This window comes from Patella vulgata, chromosome 4 (assembly GCF_932274485.2).
Source record: "Patella vulgata chromosome 4, xgPatVulg1.2, whole genome shotgun sequence".
NCBI classification, from domain to species: domain Eukaryota; kingdom Metazoa; phylum Mollusca; class Gastropoda; family Patellidae; genus Patella; species Patella vulgata.
In genome coordinates, this window is record NC_065882.2 from 23,779,722 (window position 1) to 23,799,226 (window position 19,505).

General features: G+C 31.6%; 1 protein-coding gene across 6 annotated transcripts in view; it reads right to left on the reverse strand.

The window, feature by feature from the left end:
- LOC126818979 (C-myc promoter-binding protein) overlaps positions 1 to 19,505 on the reverse strand; it is a 46,641-nt gene that overhangs the window by 18,790 nt on the left and 8,346 nt on the right. For 5 of the 6 annotated variants that reach the window (XM_050546714.2, XM_050546715.2, XM_050546717.2 and 2 more), the window contains exons 2-20: positions 14,451 to 14,750; positions 13,564 to 13,753; positions 10,258 to 10,314; positions 8,840 to 8,909; positions 8,419 to 8,588; positions 7,861 to 8,105; positions 7,168 to 7,234; positions 6,811 to 6,866; positions 6,519 to 6,663; positions 5,966 to 6,059; positions 5,735 to 5,816; positions 5,260 to 5,302; positions 4,953 to 5,093; positions 4,485 to 4,626; positions 3,713 to 3,914; positions 3,452 to 3,514; positions 3,022 to 3,163; positions 2,718 to 2,758; positions 493 to 637 (exon numbers count right to left, since the gene is read on the reverse strand). In XM_050546714.2, the coding sequence (XP_050402671.2) occupies positions 493 to 637; positions 2,718 to 2,758; positions 3,022 to 3,163; positions 3,452 to 3,514; positions 3,713 to 3,914; positions 4,485 to 4,626; positions 4,953 to 5,093; positions 5,260 to 5,302; positions 5,735 to 5,816; positions 5,966 to 6,059; positions 6,519 to 6,663; positions 6,811 to 6,866; positions 7,168 to 7,234; positions 7,861 to 8,105; positions 8,419 to 8,588; positions 8,840 to 8,909; positions 10,258 to 10,314; positions 13,564 to 13,753; positions 14,451 to 14,746 (2,391 nt within the window). In that variant the 5' untranslated portion in view covers positions 14,747 to 14,750. Of the gene's footprint in view, positions 1 to 492; positions 638 to 2,717; positions 2,759 to 3,021; positions 3,164 to 3,451; positions 3,515 to 3,712; positions 3,915 to 4,484; positions 4,627 to 4,952; positions 5,094 to 5,259; positions 5,303 to 5,734; positions 5,817 to 5,965; positions 6,060 to 6,518; positions 6,664 to 6,810; positions 6,867 to 7,167; positions 7,235 to 7,860; positions 8,106 to 8,418; positions 8,589 to 8,839; positions 8,910 to 10,257; positions 10,315 to 13,563; positions 13,754 to 14,450; positions 14,751 to 16,289; positions 16,387 to 19,505 lie in introns of those variants that run through there. The other variant, XM_050546713.2, reaches the window with a different exon arrangement.

Genomic DNA, 19,505 nt, shown 5'->3' on the forward strand with positions numbered 1-19,505 from the left:
TCCCAAGATATTTAAAGTTTTGACAACACATTAATGTCAGCGTGGAACTGACATTGTACATTGCTAATTATCTTACAAAATCCAATTGTAATAAAGGCAATATAAATGATATTCTGGTTCTCAGATAACAGACAGAGAGAGAGAGAGAGATGGGGTTTAACGTCCACTTGACACAAACTAGGTCATTTCAGGACTAACATATGGTTCAATTTTATTTCAATAATTCGTAGGGGTCTGTAGCGGTGGGAGAAACCAGAGGACCTGGAGAAAACCCACAAGGTTGGGCAGGTGACCCTACTCCTTGTCACATACAACCGGGGAATCAAAACCACAGCAGTTGACTCAATGACAGACCTTATGATACAGCGCACATGTGCTAACCATTCGGCCATCCAACCCCCCTTCTCAGATAACACTGACTGTATAATTACAGTGAACAGCTAGAATATTGTTGCTATAACTGTGGGCAGGTTTTCAAAAAGTATGACTTACTTCATCCGGTGGATTTAACTCGGCTTCTTGCATCTGATCTAGAACCGCTTTAGCTGTCTTTAATGCATTCTCTTTATTTGTATTATGATGAACAAATGCTGATAAACTTATAAACCATAAACTATAACAATGTGCCAACAGACATCTAAAAAAAAAAACCAACAACATAATTACCGGTACATGTATTGTAGCAAAAAGAAACAAACCCCTAACAAACATGAACAAAGTTTTATTTACTGAAAAATCAAAAAAATAATAAATGCTTTTTCTTGTCCTCATACAAGGAAACACAAATTAACCAATATAATATAATGTTTTAAATGCAGGTTGACAAAGAAACATATATGCCAACCTGCAGCAAAGGTTTCTGAGCAAAACAGTTTGTATTTTTGTAAGATGGGGAGTAACTCAATGGTGTTCTGCCTTTGAATGGGATACAACAAAGATTTCATTAAAAAGGGGTACTACTCTGGATATGATTATTGAAATCACTGAAAATCAATAGGCTACATCGTTTCACTTATAAGTTATATCATATAGACAAACCATTTTAATTTCAACCAGCGGCTGCCAGGTAGGATACGCCCACATTTTCGAGAGATGGATAGATAACAAGCTAAAACGAAAGTGATTTTTCCTATGCGCAAATATCGAAAAGAACAGAGATCTTTGGGTTATAAACTTACATTTCAAGTTTCAACAAAATCGGATAAAATTGTGACCTCTATAGGGTCCACAACCTTGATATACCATATTTTTACGCTATTTGAGAACGAACGGCGGCCATTTTGTCTGTCAGTTTTGGGCCGATTTTCACGAAATTCGAACTCAACCGTCCTTAGGGTTTAACGGTGATATAATAAAACGTTTTTTAAAATCGGATAAAAATTATGACCTTTATAGGGTCCACAGCTAAAAACGCGATTTGTCATACAATAAGGGGCCATAATTCATGAAGTTACGGTCCGATATGTGCGAATATCGAAAGGAACCGAGATCTTTGTGTTATAAACTTACATTTCAAGTTTCAACAAAATCGGATAAAAATTGTGACCTCTATAGGGTCCACAACCTTGATATATCAAATTTTTACGCTATTTGAGAACGAAGGGAGGCCATTTTGACTGTCATTTTTGGGCCGATTTTCACGAAATTCGAACCCAGCCGTCCTTAGGGTGTAACAGTGATATATTAACACGGTTTTTTAAATCGGATAAAAATAATGACCTTTATAGGGTCCACAAGCCAAAAAACATGTTTTTGCGTACAATCAGGGGCCATAATTCATGAAGTTACGGTCCGATATGCGCGAATATCGAAAGGAACCGAGATTTTTTTGTTATAAACTTACATTTCAAGTTTCAACAAAATCAGATAAATATTGTGACCTATATCGGGTCTACAACCTTGATATACCATATTTTTACGCTATTTGAGAACGAACGGCGGCCATTTTGTCTGTCAGTTTTGGGCCGATTTTCACAAAATTCGAACTCAACCATCCTTAGGGTTTATTGGTGATATATTAATATGTTTTTTTAAATCGGATAAAAATTATGACCTCTATATGGTCCACAAGCCAAAAAACGTGTTTTTACGTACAATCAGGGGCCATAATTCAGGAAGTTACGGTCCGATATGCGCAAATATCGAAAGGAACCGAGATTTTTGGGTTATAAACTTACATTTCAAGTTTCAACAAAATCGGATAAAAATTGTGACCTCTACAGTGTTCACAAGCTCAAAACGTGATTTTTCGTACAATCAGGGGTCATAATCCATGAAGTTACGGTCCGATAGATGCCAATATCGAAAGGAACCGAGATCTTAGGGTGATAGACCTATATTTCAAGTTTCATTGAAATCGGATAAAAATTGTGACCTGTAGACTGTTCACAAACAATTGTGGACAGACGGACGGACAGGGGCGACGACAATATACGTCCACATGAAAGTGTGGGCGTATAAAAAGATGAATGAATGAAATGGGGTTTAACATCTTCCTTTTCTGCTGTAACAGTGCTAATGAAGCCTGTTCAAAAAGATTTATGGATTATTGCAGCCTCTGTTACTAAAACAAGAAATGTAAACTACAGTCCACCCGACTGACAGAAGGAAGACTTGAAGCACTTGTACTGGCAACATAGGACCACATTGAAATGTTTCCCATATAAATATTATCAACCAGGGTTATCTTCTATAATCAAATCTTTAAAATTTCTTACTTGGCCCATCTTTCAGGTGTATTTATCTGTTGCTGGGCTAGCTGAAAAAATAAAATAAAAATATTTACTTGATACATTCAAGTATAAAATGAGTATTGATTTTAGAATTAACATTTCAGCAGTTTTTCAGTCATAAGATGATTGTAGCCGATACACATCATCATTATACCAATTTTGTCAAATAGATCAATTGCTTGGAATTAATCTCCTTTTTACACGATCCAGAAAATTGGTTGAATTCAGTCCAGTCGATTAGGTCTACTTGCCATTAAACAAGATAATGTATAGGGTATTCTATTTTTACCTTTTGAGCTGATCGGATTTCTTGTTTTGTCCGTCTGGCAAAAGGACTGTTTGGACAAACTGATTGTTTAGTAGGTAATGATAAACTAGAAGGTGTTTTCACTAAAAATAATTCACTTCTTAATTCTGGGAAACCATTATAGCTGAAACAGATGAACAAAGTTAATAATACAGGAATAGGGCAATAGTTAGGGAAACTTACTAATACCCTAGTCCACATATCTTATAATTGAAAGTTACTAACTAACAACTTGAAAATATCCTAAATTGTTGAAAATCCTAATTCTTAAAATTCACCTTATGAAATCTTTATTTACATACATTAATAAGAATCTTACTAGCAATTGATCCCATTATTATATACTTATTTTGTATCTTGAGGAAATGTTAGTAAAAATATGTTAACCATGCCATACACTAAGATATATTACCTGTATGTGACACCTTCAGGTAAACCAACAGGTTCTGGTGGCATTATAAACACTGTTCTATCACTGTAATAATACATAAAATAACATTATAAAAATACCAAACAAAATACAGTCTATTATTGTAAGTATGTTTTTAAGCTCAGTTCATCTATTATACATAGCTAATCTCTTTACACAAAGAGGAACAACTGAAGTTCAAGTGGCTTTAATAAACTAAAAATAAGTTCTAAAGATAATATAGTTTGTTGTCTGTGCTTGTACCTTGTATGTGAAGCATCTATCTCTATTAGACGAAGATCTTCTTTGTTTTCTTCTACTTTTTCAGCACATTCATCAAAGAACGCTAAACTGGCATCATTTTCAGATACAAAAGATCTTTCTTCTATAAATCTTATAAACATCTGTGTTTTGATCATTTGATTAAAGAATTTGGCATTGGTTTTATCTCTACTCTTTACAAAACCTGTTTATATAAATACATGTGTAACTCACAATATTCTCTTCTCAAACCCAAATGTAAACCATTACTCCATGTGACTGGAAGTAGTGGTGGATTTCAGGGAAAAGGTAGAGTATGTTTAATCATTCTAGATCACCTGATACCACTATATATTAAAATCTTATTTCCTGTACAGTTCTAAACTGGCCAAAATAATCATTGTATGGTAAACGTATCAAAACATCAAATATATTTATTACATTATATCTTATGATACTTTAAAAACAAGCTCATTTCACATTATATAACTTTTAACACATTATGAATGACATCACTCTTATTACAAGATGAGTGGATGAGAATGCTAGCAAAAGCTGGCTATGATAGGTAGCAGTGGGAAATAGCATAAAATGACACTCAATTTGCAAACCGTTTGTTGATGGTTTTGTTATGCAATATGAGTTTATAATTCTATTTGTTAAAAATTATCATACTTTCAGATAAAAATACTTTGTTTAGTCCGAATAGATGAATAAATTATGCTTGAAGAACACTTTTAAATGAAAACAATAAATGGGATACTGAGTGCCTTACCTTGCATATCAAATAAATTTGAAGCATTTGTAGCTCGTAGATTAGGTTGACCAGAGATAGGATTGAGAAAGCCTCTATAACCCTTTAACATACATGCCATAAAATGTAGAAAGGCTTCTTGTATTGCGAACTCCATTTCCATCTGACAATAGAAAACATAACTTAACTTAATCATTGCAATCAAAAGCAGAAATAAATAATTTTGTATGATGCACACCAATTTCATCCTGGCACTTTTGGATCGTTTTCTTTTCTCCTGTGTCTTTTTTTACCTCTGCAGGAAGTGTTTCGGGAGTTTTTTTGGTAATAAAACACAGGCTGATAACCAGACAGGAATAGCCAGGACGATCGTTGTAAACAGGAAAGTTACATGAGTTATTCTCCAATATAAATTAATCTTTACAATTATGTGGCATTTAGTGTAATTACTAACAAACATGATGAAAGTTAAAGTCTTTGTGACTTTACCTCTTTTTTCTTGCGTTTGAAGTTGTAATCTACAGCTTCCATTTCTAGTGATATTTCATCTGTTGTATGTGATTGACCAGATTGATCGGACAGACTATTAAATAATTTATGTAATGTTTCTTGTAAAACTCTTAATGGTCTCTGAAATAATAATTCATGTAATGTTTCTTATAATAATTAATTAGAGTACATTTTTGTGTGGATTTAATTACATATTATCCAGAAAATGCAAATGACAATCAGCAGTTTAAACAAAATAAAACCGATCCTGTATTAAATCTAATTATTTAAATAGCCTTATTCTCACCTTTGGCAGTAATTTGTAGTTTAAAGTTTTTTTGTCCTCTGGCCTACAAATAGTAACAAAACAAAAAATAGTTTAGTTAACAACCAACAAATAAAATATTAATAGACAGTCCAGCACGAATCGCAAAATTAATGGCAAGCCTTCCGATATAAATAAATAAAATAATGCACTAAGTATCAAACTTAACAAGAATGTCGGGATGAAAACAGAATGGTCATCTATATGACCTTGACACAGAACATCATCTCTAAAAGAGATAATTCAGTGAAATGTGGTAGAAGTTATAAATCATATGCTGTGAAAGGAAATGAAATGGGGTTTAACATCCTACTTTTCTGCAGCGACTGGGCTAATGAAGACCGGTATATACTGTGAATGCAAGAGATAATAATAGATTGAGAGTCTACATGTAGTCACACCTGTTTTTTATATTTCGGTCTGTAATATTTAACTATATAAAATTATTAAAACTTACAGCCATACTCTATTGGTATCTAAATCAACACAGATAATATCTGGTGGTGGATCGTACAAATCAAAATAACGAGAATCAATACCTGAAAAAAATGTCAATATAACAATATCAAATACAACCATAACAATGTAACAACATCAATAACAACAGTTGTTACAAAGATTACAACTTAAAATTTATAAAGAGTGTACATCACATTTTGTAATAGTATATGAATAAAGGAATACATACCCACGATAAAAGGACAAGGTGCATTTAGGACATCTGAGAGACCAAGTGGGCATAAAGGAATATACGGACACTGCCAATGGAATGGAAACATCACCTGAAAATATCAGACATAACCAATCAGTGTATTAATTATTTACAATACCGGTACATAAATAATTGTGATTAATTTGTTTTGGAAAATACTCTCAGTTGAAACACTACCATTTGAGGTTATTCATTCAAAAGTTTTGGATAACAAAGTGCATCTACTGCAATTTGCTGTGCATTATATTTCAAGTATATTGGAGTTTGTGCCTTTTTTAATGCCATGTAGGGTTGTTAATTAATTATTGACTGTATTTCATTATTGCTGCTGCTGCATATTTTTCAACTACCTACATGTATCCACATATGTTTCATTTGTTTAATAAAGACGAGTGTCCTTGTCAAAATGCTGCTAAGTAAAAAATCCAGAAACTCTGTATCCATAACATTGGACATTGAGTTATTATACTTTAAAGTGTTAATCAGTTATATCGATGGTTAAACATTGACTGATATATCTTTAACTTACATTAGTTACAGCTTCAGCTACACCAGTTAATACAGCTGGACGGAGAGAGTGTATTAATATCTTATGTTCTAATAAAAGATATAACATCATATTCATACAATTCTCAGGGCCCAAGTTCTTCAGCAGTGATATAAAAGACGCTCCACTGAAAAATATTTATAGAATTTTCTTATCAGATTTGTTGGCAGACGTATAAAAACATGGATTCAGTTTCAATTAAATATAGTTAATAAAGAAAAATATGTTAAAAGATAAAAGCTATATTTAATAACATTATATATTAATAACATACCTCTGGGGTAATGGAGAATCTTCAGGCATACAAAACGATATGGAGTCATCTTTTAACTACAAGACAGAAACAAACATGTATTATGGATGATCGATGATAAAAGAAACAATCATGGATGATCGATGATAAAAAGAAACAAACATGTATCATGGATGATCGATGATAAAAAGAAACAAACATGTTTTACAGATGATAAGAAGAAACAAACATTTATCATGGATGATCGATGATAAAAAACAAATATGTATTATGGATGATGAATGTTTTGTAGCCATCTGAAATGCTATTATGAGTCACCATTGATGATCATGTAATATAATTTCAATTAAATATGAAAGTGAAGTTTATTATATTTACCTGTACTAGTATTCTAGGTCTTTGTGGAGAAGGATAAGGAACATCATACATAAAATGTGAAATATGCCTAGAAAACAAATGAGTATAAAATAGATATCATAAATAACAGCAATTAAACAATTTATTTTCAGTGGACTTAACAAAGTGTCAGCATTCTAATAATCAATTGATTATTAATTTAATTTTTACACGACAGACACATCGTGTCAGATAGTTATCTGCTAGTGGTAAGAGGTCTTAAGCCTAGCTTATGTCACCCTACGATGCGACAAAACTGATGGCGACTAAAAATCGGCGACTGGCGGACAAGTGGAATGAGGCCATTTTGAAGGTTATCACGTGACAGTCATGTGATTAGTTGTGGCACACCTATGACTATGATCAACTGGTTGCTTGTGGCATGTGGTTTTGTCCAGTCGTGGATAAATTCAGTCGTAGCGGCATAAGCTCTCAGTTGCCGTTAGTTGCTGTCAGTTTTATCGTGTTGTAGGACGACATATACTAGGCTTTACTTCCTTTGGCAGCCATACCTATAATATACAATCTAATTTTAGTATGATGTAATCTGGTATAAAATAAGTTGAATAATAAATTAGTAAGATTTAATTAGGTCTGAATTCCATACTACACAATAAGTGATATTCTTCAATCGCCATCTTTCTTGTCATCCAATGCTATCAAATATTAACTTACCTTTCAATAGGCACGTCATGTGGACCTGTGATACAGATTTTATAGAGGCAGGATAAAAACTTCTTAAAGGCATCAAAAAATGGCCAATGCGATAATAAACAGATACTTTTGTTGGAATGAACTGTTTTCAATATACGATACTGTTCACGAATATGTTTATTTTTTAAACCAAGATGGCGCATTTGTAAATCACTAAGTTTGTCTTCTGAATACTCCTCATAAAATGTTACTGCTGCTCCATATATCTGTAACAAAAAATATTTATGTATTGGTCTGTGGTATGTGCGCATAATGTTTTTCAATTTTTTTTTATCCAAATGAAGCAAATATTAAAATTATACTTCTTTCTTAACCTTTCTAAAGATCTTAATACAAATACAATTTTATGTTTTTTTTAAAATCCATACCATTTAAACGCTCTTCCAGACCCTATTGGCTATGCAAACTATGAAATACAAGAAATCCATACTTGTCAACAAAATAGTCAAATACAGCTATTATGTAATCTATAAAGATACATGACAAAGTTTCTACAATCAGTGATGTACACAAACTTACCCTATCACCTTCTGATCCAGTAAGAACAAAAGTAGAAAATACAGGTAAAGGATGTTGTGCTTTAGCTGACCAACATTCTATAGTGGCACCCATAGGTAAACAAAACATAGGTACAGATTCTGGTAGAGGAAAATTATCATAATCTACTGGTGGATATCGTCCTAATATTGCTGTAAACAAAAAATATATAAATTTAATCAATTCTCTTTTCATTTGTCTCTAAGTTGTTAGTTTTAATGAAATACAACAAAATATGAAGAGAGAAAACAATTTATTCCAAAGTAATTTTGTCATGAAATTCTTAGATAAAATGTGGATTTTATCAGAACTTTTTAAGTACATACATCTTATGTTTGCAGAAGAAAACTATAACAAAATTCAGCTAGAAAAGCCATTTTATTTATAAATAAATAATAATTACCAGGTTTATATGCTAGAACATCAGCTTTTGTCATGGCTTTCTTATAACATAAATATACATCAGATCCCATCTATAAAATAATTGTAAATTACTCTATAAATAAATCCATTGCAAACTATAATATTGTTAAAGGTGAATCTCTTAAAGGAATGTCAAAAAATGGTTCAATTCTGATCAGACATGATGAAATGAAGATGATCATATAAACAAGTTAGCTCTCTTTTTAGTTCAATTGAATCCAAGCCAGTATATAATCTACAAGTAGTATTTTAGTTTGTTATTTAAATGTTATATATACACTTTAAGTACATTTTACTGTAGATTAACTCATGAGAAATTAAGCATTGTCAATAAATGCATGTTTGGGATCAGTAACTTTAACCTACATAAATATACATGATGTATTATTCATATTAGTTCCTCTACTGGCACAGTTAATATTATTGATTTCTTATAATCTCAACAAGGCTTTCATACAAAGGAAGAAAATGATAAAACATAACTTTCAAAATTCAATAAAATTATTACTTAAAACTGTCAGATGTCTTAGATAAGTTGTTGGGGAGAATTCATTTATTAATAACGATTCACAAAGTGTTACGATACATGAGATTATTAAATCTTCCTGCACAAAAGATAGCTCCCAGGTCTATTTTACTTCATTTACATCAATCAATAAGGAATTTCATTTATAACAATAGCACTTCGATATTGGAATGTTACGGCAGATATTTGAGGCCAATAAATAAAAAGTTCTGGTTCCCATGAGAGAGCTCTCTGTTATTCCTAGTACATACGAGTAAACATAATCAATACATATGATAAATGTTTTATATGATGATGTGTCAACTATTCTTGGAATTTCTTTAGAAATAAATATACAGACATATAAATACTAAAATAGTATCCAGAATATTTTTGAAAAGATTCCAATAAAATTAAGGAAATCAAAGGGTTAATTAACCAGTTTTTTTGTAAATGAAGTAATTCTTTGTCCAATATAGATTCTTATTTTCAAAGCATCAAGGGCATTAAAAAGTATTAACATAGAAAAGAAATTCCCATTTGATAAAATTATATTGTGGTGTATTAAACATTATACTTTTATGAACTTACTGACAGTTAAGATAAAAACCTGAATAACTACTTAAGAGTTGTATGTATCAGTCTTATATCTGTCTCATATATTACTGAAATATTACAAGTCATAAGTAAAAAGTTTATAAGAAAACTTAAACGCAATAATTTATAACTGAAATAGATATTTCAATTTTAAAATACTGACTTTCACAAAATATCAAGAAACTGTCATGCATGACACAGGCCTAAGTAAAGCACAGTCTTTACCACATCTTAAAAATAAAGTTGGCCTTAATATCTTGACCAAATAATATGTTATAATGATGTCATGTACTTACAACTCCCTTATTGAGTGTCTTATTGATCCGATTATAGGCTAATGGCGGTTCCTCATTCTGAAAATATAATTCAAAATACCTCTAACATTGATCTTGTAATTAAACACATGATATTATATAATAGAGAAGTTGTTCATTCAATAGAATGATATCCATAGTAAATATCTCCGGCAGATTCACTAATCCTTATAGAAAGCCTATCAACAATGAAATGGCACTTTAAATGCAGCTTTCTGTGGAATTTAATTTGAGACAGGATATTAATTCCCATATCCTCTCAATACATCAATCTGCAAACAATCCCTCTTCTCAACTACACAATTTAATTATTTAAATCTGAATTAAATGAGATGTGAATGACATTTACAAGAAAACACTATTTTCTATTATTCATCTCTTCTGTTGCATACTTTATCTGCCAAGACCTAGGGGCATACTGATAACACGATTTTCAAATGCAATCATTGAAATGAAAACACAAACTTTATTCACAGAAATTTTTAAATCTGTGGCTAGTGTGAACTGCAAGGACAGAAAACCATACTTAAGGGAATAGAGACATATATTGTGTAACTGTAATTTTTTTTCATGGGATTGTATATAAAAAATGTTGAAAATCTATAGGCTCTTAGTCTTTTGTCTAGTGTTAGATACCATGCAATGTCAGGTGAAATTTGTTAAGATAGTACAAACAAGCTTGATGAAAGCCAATAAAGTAAGGAAGGGGATTATGGCTTGCTAAATGAAGCCTATGTTTCAAATTTACCCTGAACCTACCAAGTATACTCCTGCTTTCAAGGCTTATTTCATGCCCCCCCCCCCCCACTACATAAAATTTCTGGTTCTACACCACTGCTACGATATTTTGCTTAGCTATTTTTTTGTAGTGTTAATGACAATTTTTTTCTTGGATTGACAGCAATGACAGTTCCATTTGATCTATTTTATATGTATGAAATTCTATCCTTGTTGAAGACATAAAATGGTATGCCCTTTATGATTGTTTTATCATGTGATATAACTACGTGTACATGTATGTATTGATCATACATTCCACACATCAAGTAGAAAACGATCTGCTGACTTTTTGAAGGACAGTGTTCATATATAAAATCAATCTGATAGAACTTTAATATATACTAAAATAGTCACTAATCAATATGTCTAAATAAATATCGGATACATGGGAATAACAAGTACGAGCGTACTATGGACCAGGAACTGACTATGATGTTTGAGAATATGATGATACATAGAGTTTCCCCTCATTCAGGTACATATATCTTAAACATACAGATATTGTTCTCTGCATATACACCTATCACTCTGTACTGACAGAATTCGAAAGGCTTTTTTTAACGAAAGCCGACACAGTTATGACGTCAGAACTTATGGACATAACTTTGTTCTTGGGATGAAATTTAAAAATCTAGTTTTAACATATAATTCTACAAATTTCCTTTTTCATTCAGACTCAAAGCCGCCGTTTTCATATATAGTTCTCTGCATATACACCTATCACTCTGAGGATAAAATTCAAAAATCTAATCCACCAAATTGATGCAGAATTGTTCAAAGAAGAAGAATGCCAATTTTAATGTCGATCAGACTTGAATTGATGGAGCCTCAGGCTTTTTCGAAGAGCGTCACCCCAAGGACAAGAAGGACAAGAAGAACAACAAGATTAGTAGCAGTTAACGACTAGTTCCTGGTCCAAAAATTTATTTGCTTATTTGTTCATTGTGGCTAACAGTTTGATCCCCAATGACATTTTAGATTGTGCTGTACTACTAGTACTAGTACTGTTTGTTCACTGTTTTGATGAAAAGAGATAATGACCTGACAACTGATATAGTTCTATCAAGACAAGGAAAACAAAATTACATAAACATATCTCAAGATAATTATAGACAAACTATTAGTTTTTATACCGTAACTTGGATGTGTTATGTCTTGATGTCATTAACAAAAATCTATAAACTCTTACCAAAAATAACATGTTTATTTTGTATGATAAAAATAATATGTTTGTTTTGTATGATAAAATAATGTTTATTTTGTATGAGACGAAAACATAGTTTATCATGTCTAGAAAAATTTTGCTATAAAAAAATCGGATATAAATTGTGATCTTTAAAGGGTCCACAACCTCGATAATGCATACTTTAACACTGTTTGCCAATAGAGAGTGGCAGTTTCGAGTTTCGGTCCGATTTTCACGAAATTCGAGCTCAACTGTCATTATGGTATAACAGTGATATATTAAAACTTTTTTTTTCAATTGGATAAAAATTGTGACCTCTAGAGGAACCACATGCAATCAAGGGCCAGAATCCAGGAAGTTACTGTCCGTTATGCATGAATATTGAAAGGAATCAAGATCTTTGGGTTATAAACATACATTTCAAGTTTCATCAAAATCGGAAGTTACATGTACGGTCCAATATGCGCAAATATCGAAAGGAACAGAGATCTTTGAGAGACAAACCCATATTTCAAGTTTCGTCATAATCGGATACCTGTAGAGTAGCCACAAACAAAATGTTAACACAGGCAGACAGACAGGGGTGACGACAATATACGTCCACATGAAAATGTGGGCGTATAAAAATATGCCTTACTCATTTTTATAGATCACATTATACAGGCTTAAGTAAGAAAAATCATGTAATGTGTTCAGTGTATTAAATGTCTACATCATCTTAAATAACTATGTCATTCTTGTTAAAGGATAACCGAGGCAGTAGCAGATATTTTTTCTAACTATTCATTATCTACTGATGACTAAAATTTTACTTGATATCAGCACTAATCTAAATGCAGATTTTGAAGTAGTTACTTTAGTAATGAAGTCTGATTATACAAATTTTTGTTTACGGTAACATTCCATTCCTAGATTTTGAATATTGGCTAACAGTAGCCGCGAAACCGTGACCTCCGGTCTCCACGGGCGCGGGTTTCATCATGGCCATCCAATTCAAATGAATTTGTTTGTGTCTTTGAATCGCAAAATTCTAATTGAAAATGGTGTTGAATTATTATAAACTTGTGTCAAGAAATGATTCCTTTTGGCGAACAAAGAACAATCACGGTTAAAAATAGACGGTAAGGATTCCAAAATAGCCTTAGAACCGAGGTGGTGTAAAGAGTTATTTTCCTATAACATGTGTATACAGATAGTCAGTAATGATGACACAAGTCCGATCAGACATCGTTACTAAAGTAACTAGTTTTGAAGATGTGATGCAGGATATATATAGTGTGTGTTATGGTAATGTTGACCATTAACAGTAAATTGTTACTAACCTTATTGACTAGTATAACACATATATCTACAACAGCCAACGTATCACTACACGCAGCATCAGATGCCCTTCTATATGTTATATAGATACGAGTACTATTACTGTTATTTACATTAGCTGGGTGACCGTATGGTGTAGTGTGGACAACTTCACATCCCTGCATTAATCGTTCTTTTCCTTCATATAATACACTGTAATAAAAACCAATTAAAAGGTCACACATGTATCAGAGATGTCTTCATTTTCACTTACACCACAACATAAAAGCTTATTCTACCTATATTGGGTGAACCGAAAAAAACCTGGGCCATCCATTATTTGACCACAACTTTAACCACTGTCATACATAATTTCATTCAATAAATAATAATTGACAAAAGTGAGGCTAATGTTCCCAGACTAAATCCCGAATTACATAAGATGACACTCGTTATTTACTTTAATTTTCCACAAAGCATCAATCAATCAAGTTTCTTATCAATGCTCAACCTGAGCGAAAAATGCTCAATATCGAACTCAAATTAGTATTGATGTAATGAAAAAATACACCAAGTTTCATCACTCTCTCTTAATAAGAATCAAAGTTCCAAAGAATCGACTAATCAAAATGCTTTTCACTACATAGCTTAAGCAGAAAATGCACATCATCGATCTCAGAAAAGACATTCACCAAGTTTGAACAATGAGTTATTGTGTTCCAAAATATGTTGGATGGACAGAAGGACGGATCCATTTCAAAGGCAGGAATGAAAAAGTTTTGGGGTCACAATAATACCTTAGTTTACCTGTAAATTGGATAGGTGATCAATGTGACCCAGGTTCTTATTCTTTTTTTTTTTTTTCCCACAATACCCATATATTTGACACTTTCTATAAGAAATAACATACCCAATATCTGTTAAAGGTGGTTTGTCTCTACTCCTTCGATAACATAAGAACATTTCTGGACAGCGTATACTTCCATGATTTAAATCGGCAGTAAATCCTGTTGGTGTTCGTTCAACACACGTATAACCCTTAGGTACTTGTTCACCAATAGATCGGTTGATCACTTTAATTTCCGTAATTGGGTCTTGTTTAAAAGATGGTTTTATGGCTGCCTCATTGGAGAATTCTTCCAGAGGTAAAAAGTCATCAGGAAGGCCAGCAACGACAAAATAGTCTGCTACACGCTTTTCATCCATTCTTCTATAAATAAAAAAGGCAACAGACTGTTAGATTCATGATTTAACTGTAAAAAAGGGAGAATTTTATTGAACCAAAATAGACCTTACATGTATCTGTCTGCAGTCCAATCTTGATAACGGTAAATATACATACATGTATTTCAGTCCCGTCTGCAAATGATATCATGGCAATGTCTCTGTACAGACATAAAAATCATGATTGCAACATCATTCCATGAACAAAAGATGATGAAAAAGTTCAAAACAAATCAATCACTCAACAAATAATGATCGTATACATGTACAACTCTTTTTTTTCACGATAAATTGTTTTTCTGTTTTAAAAATCCAAATTCTTCGAGAAGATAATGTTCTTTGAAGATGTTTTATGTTTTTACATACACAGGATAGAAAGAAATACAGACAGTATGTCATATAAAAAAAGGTCAAGGCAAACAAATTCCCAACAGGATAAATCAAAAAGTCATCATTAACTTTAAATGCAGTTACGTACTGTATATGTAAGACAAAATTTATTTTTGCTAATTACCTTTAGTCCAAGACAAATATATTTGCCTTGAATAAAGTCAATGTGAATTAAATTATTAGAATCTAATTTTTGCTTAGTATCAGGGTAGGCTGATAAAACTTATAATCTAGTTTTTACAGTGTGATAAAAACCTAGTAAAAATCCAGTAAAAACCAGGAAGTTTTCCCCACCTTTTTATGGTTAAACAACTTGTAATAACTGAATTTGATGAAAATAAGCTTGTTTGAATAGTTCACATTTAACTTCTATTATAATACTGCAAAATATGCAAATAGGTTTAGCGGTGTAAATTTTTATTTTAAAAAGCCTAAGTGACCAACATTTTGAGTGACTAACATTCTTAAAATCTATTTACCAAAAATCCACACAAAAGTACACCCAAGTTCAACACAATTTCTAATAACATATAATATCGCTAAGGTTTTACTAATATTGTGAAAAACAGGTACATGTATTTCCTACCCAAAAACCAAAACTGCTTTGTACAGAAAAAGAGGTTCCCCACCCAATAAAGTATCGCCTTGTTTTTAGTCTAGCTGCTAGCACTGCTGTACAGTCATAAATCTGAGTGAAATGATAGTTGTAGTTCTGTGCCTGGTGACACAGACCATGTACCAGGAACAGAAGTCATCAACTGTTATATGGTAATATTATACCGAAATTCAGTCTGAAAATATGTATTACATTACAACTATATTGATGTGTTTATTTCAGCCTATTATCACAAATCATAATCAAGAATATTGATGACAACAGGATGTTAGTTATAAGGAGAGTGTTCAAGCTGGTAGCCGCAAAATCATGCTAATTAAAAGTTAGAAGTAAAAGTTTTATGCATGCTAAACAATCAGTCAGAATTAGATAACCGTTTCTATTGTATATTAATTACTTTTTCTAGAACCAGCTCACACACACTAGAGACAAGCTAGCAGAATTCAAATTCAAGGACCTGTTATGTTGTAAAGTTCAATGTAAAGTCATTCACACATAAACTATTGATTTACAACTTACCCATACTTAGTTATTCTTTCTATCATTTTCAGTGTCTATTTTTTACATCTATACTTAAATGCATAAACTATCTCACAGACAAAACATAAACTGCACAAGTATCACTATAAATAATGTTGACTAAAATGATTGTCATGGGTAAATAAGCATTGTTCTGGTCATACCTTCAGATGTATATAAACTGGTACAACACCTCACTACACAGTTACTAGCTGATGACTAATACAAATTGAAAATTTAAAACCATTTTCTGAACCATCTGTTTCCATACCTGTTTCTTACTGCATTGAGTTATAATAATAATATTAATATTCAACAAATTTCATTGACCTACACTGACTGCCTGTATACATTAGTGTTTATTATCGTTCTTCAGTGTTGTTTAAAAAATGTTATAGTTTAAATGTATTGTGGCATCACTAAGATTACATATATGTTACTATCTAATTTTAAAATATAATTTATGCTTATGTGCTAAGAAAGTTAAGATTAATAAGAAAATTTGATTAAAATTTTTGAGATACAAATTTCATACTGTATAGTAGGCCTATAATTACGAACTGAATAGGAAACATGAAATGTTAAAAAAAGAATGAACACCAACTTCAATTTTAAAGTGTTTCAGTATGAATTTTGGTTCTTTCAAAAAAAATGTTAACATTTTTGGAATTTATCGAATAACTTGAAAGTCTTTGAACTAAAGTATTAATATTATGCATCACTACTTTTTCGATGCAATGCATATCAGATTTTGCTTAGCATTTAATGTTTTATTAGCACAGCATATAGTTTAGCAATATCATCTAATCTGAACACTACATATATGCATATATAATGTACATGTATAGTATGCAATAATCAAATTCAGCACATTTTGAAAGTTGGCTTACATTCAAATAATTGAGATTCCCAATAATTGATAAAGTTCCCAACAGTTCAGTCTATATTGAGTAGATTAAACTAACAATGCTGGTAGATCATGAGACCAGTCAAATGACATCAAATAATTAAATCTCTTCTGTTATGATTAATTAGTAAAATGTGTTACTAATAAGGACTTAAATTAAGACGTATAAGAAGAGGTGTGTCTGTAAGGTCAACAACAGATCATATCAGTTACTTAACAATTTACAAATAAATAGCTAATTCAATTTACTTGCATTATATTTCATTACCTACATATAGTGTAAGATTATAGACAGTGATATTTATGTTAGAGAAATAATAACATGACAGGAATGTGCCATGACAGTGTGATGCATCATTTAGATAATACCTAAAGTTCTACACAGGCAATAATTCATCAGAATCTTGTAGCAGCCAGTCAAATGTATATGATGCAAACATGTAATTATACTGATCTCGGTAAAATTATCACTATTCTTATATTTCAGTATATTTAAAGATCTAATAAAGAACAATGCACCTATATCACTATCTCTCTTTTAAATTAACCAATAATAAACACTTAATATGAATATTATTCAGCACATTCTTTCTGAGCTTTATACAAATCAACACAAGTCTCTGATTTCGTTATAAAAACTCCAATACAAAATAATATAATATTTTTCAAATATTTTTCCAATAAACACAAACTTTCTCCATTGCATGAACTAAAATCATATCCACAATTTAAGTCCTTTCCTCCTTGATCCATACACAAATCTACATTTACAAATAGGTCAAACAAATGCATTCAAAGCAGAATATATATACTCATAACTGAACTCATAACCACTACAGAAATGAATGCAATTTACTTTTAATCAAGTTAATGTTAATATTGGCACAGAAATTAAACACTGATATTGATCAAATTAATGAATTAAACTGACTGGTATATAAATTCCTGGCTGCTATATTTACCACACTAATCAATACATCATTAAGGACCAGGTTTAATATGCTCGGCAACAGAAACCATGTCCCTACCATTATCGTAAACAAAATACTCTGAATTAAATTTGAAGATCTAAAGCACAAATGTGCGTACACACCAACATAACCAATGTCGTTTGAATAAAGGTAAACTACATTGCTGCAAGGCAAAAAAAATTCCTTTCTGTAATATTATTGGATTTCTAACTAATGAGTCAGTCAGGCATCCATAGTGAATGTGTGTGTGTGAAAGGATATCAGTGTTATTTGGTCAGTGTTATATCAGACTTATCATTTCATTTCTTCTACATTGCTTACTTATAATTAAAGAATATGATGCCATGTCATATCTCTCATATCCGTCTGCATTCAGCCTGGTCACAATTTGATGGATACCAGATAAAATACCAATATTCTTATTGATTTAACAGAGGCTGTAACATGTGGTCTATCATCTTTCATAATCAGAATGTAATCTAATATTCTTAAATAAGAATTTCCATCAGAAATATAATAAAAATCGTAGGATCCTACAAAATTCTTCAATTTTAACATTACCCTTAAAAAAAACTATACACAACAACTACAGAGGAAAACAGAAGTTTTCAATCTAAAGCTGCATGATAACCTTTAAACAGGAATTTCATCAATTCACCATGTTAAAGATGCAACAGTCAGTGCACAATTTAGATTGCTTCCTTACCATGGGAGAATACAGGATTTTTAAAAAGTGGTTGGTGCAAAGGAAAGTCTTGCCCCATGGAAAAGACAATTAAAAGTAGTGAAATTTGTTACATTTTACATTAGAACAGTTTGGTTAAATCATTTTTCTCTATAAAATTTTTGCGATGGTGTCAGTCGTATAGTTGAGCTTTCTAATATTTTGGACAAAGATAAGAAGAAAAATACAAGCGAGTAGACCAAGCCAAATACATTCCTTCAAACTCCATGACGCTTGGTAACTGTAAGCTATAATATTTTATGTTTTTACATGTATATACCAAAAGTTACGAAAATTGAATATTTGTGTCGTAACAGGTTGAATCAAACTAGTATATAAAAGACAATTACACTATATTTTGATTTTGAGTGCATTCTATGTTTATATACCCTGCTGAGCAAAGCAAGGCAGAAATTTATTTTAGTCTTCGAAATGAACATCCCAAAACTCTCAATGTTTCGACATTTAGATTAGGAATATGGATACTGCAAGTTTATAAAAAGATAGGTTGCCAGGCAACAAAACATACGCCCACAGCAACTAAATCGTCCGGGCAGTTAACAAGAGTTGTCGAATATTTTTACTTTTTTCAGTAATGAAACATTTATAATACA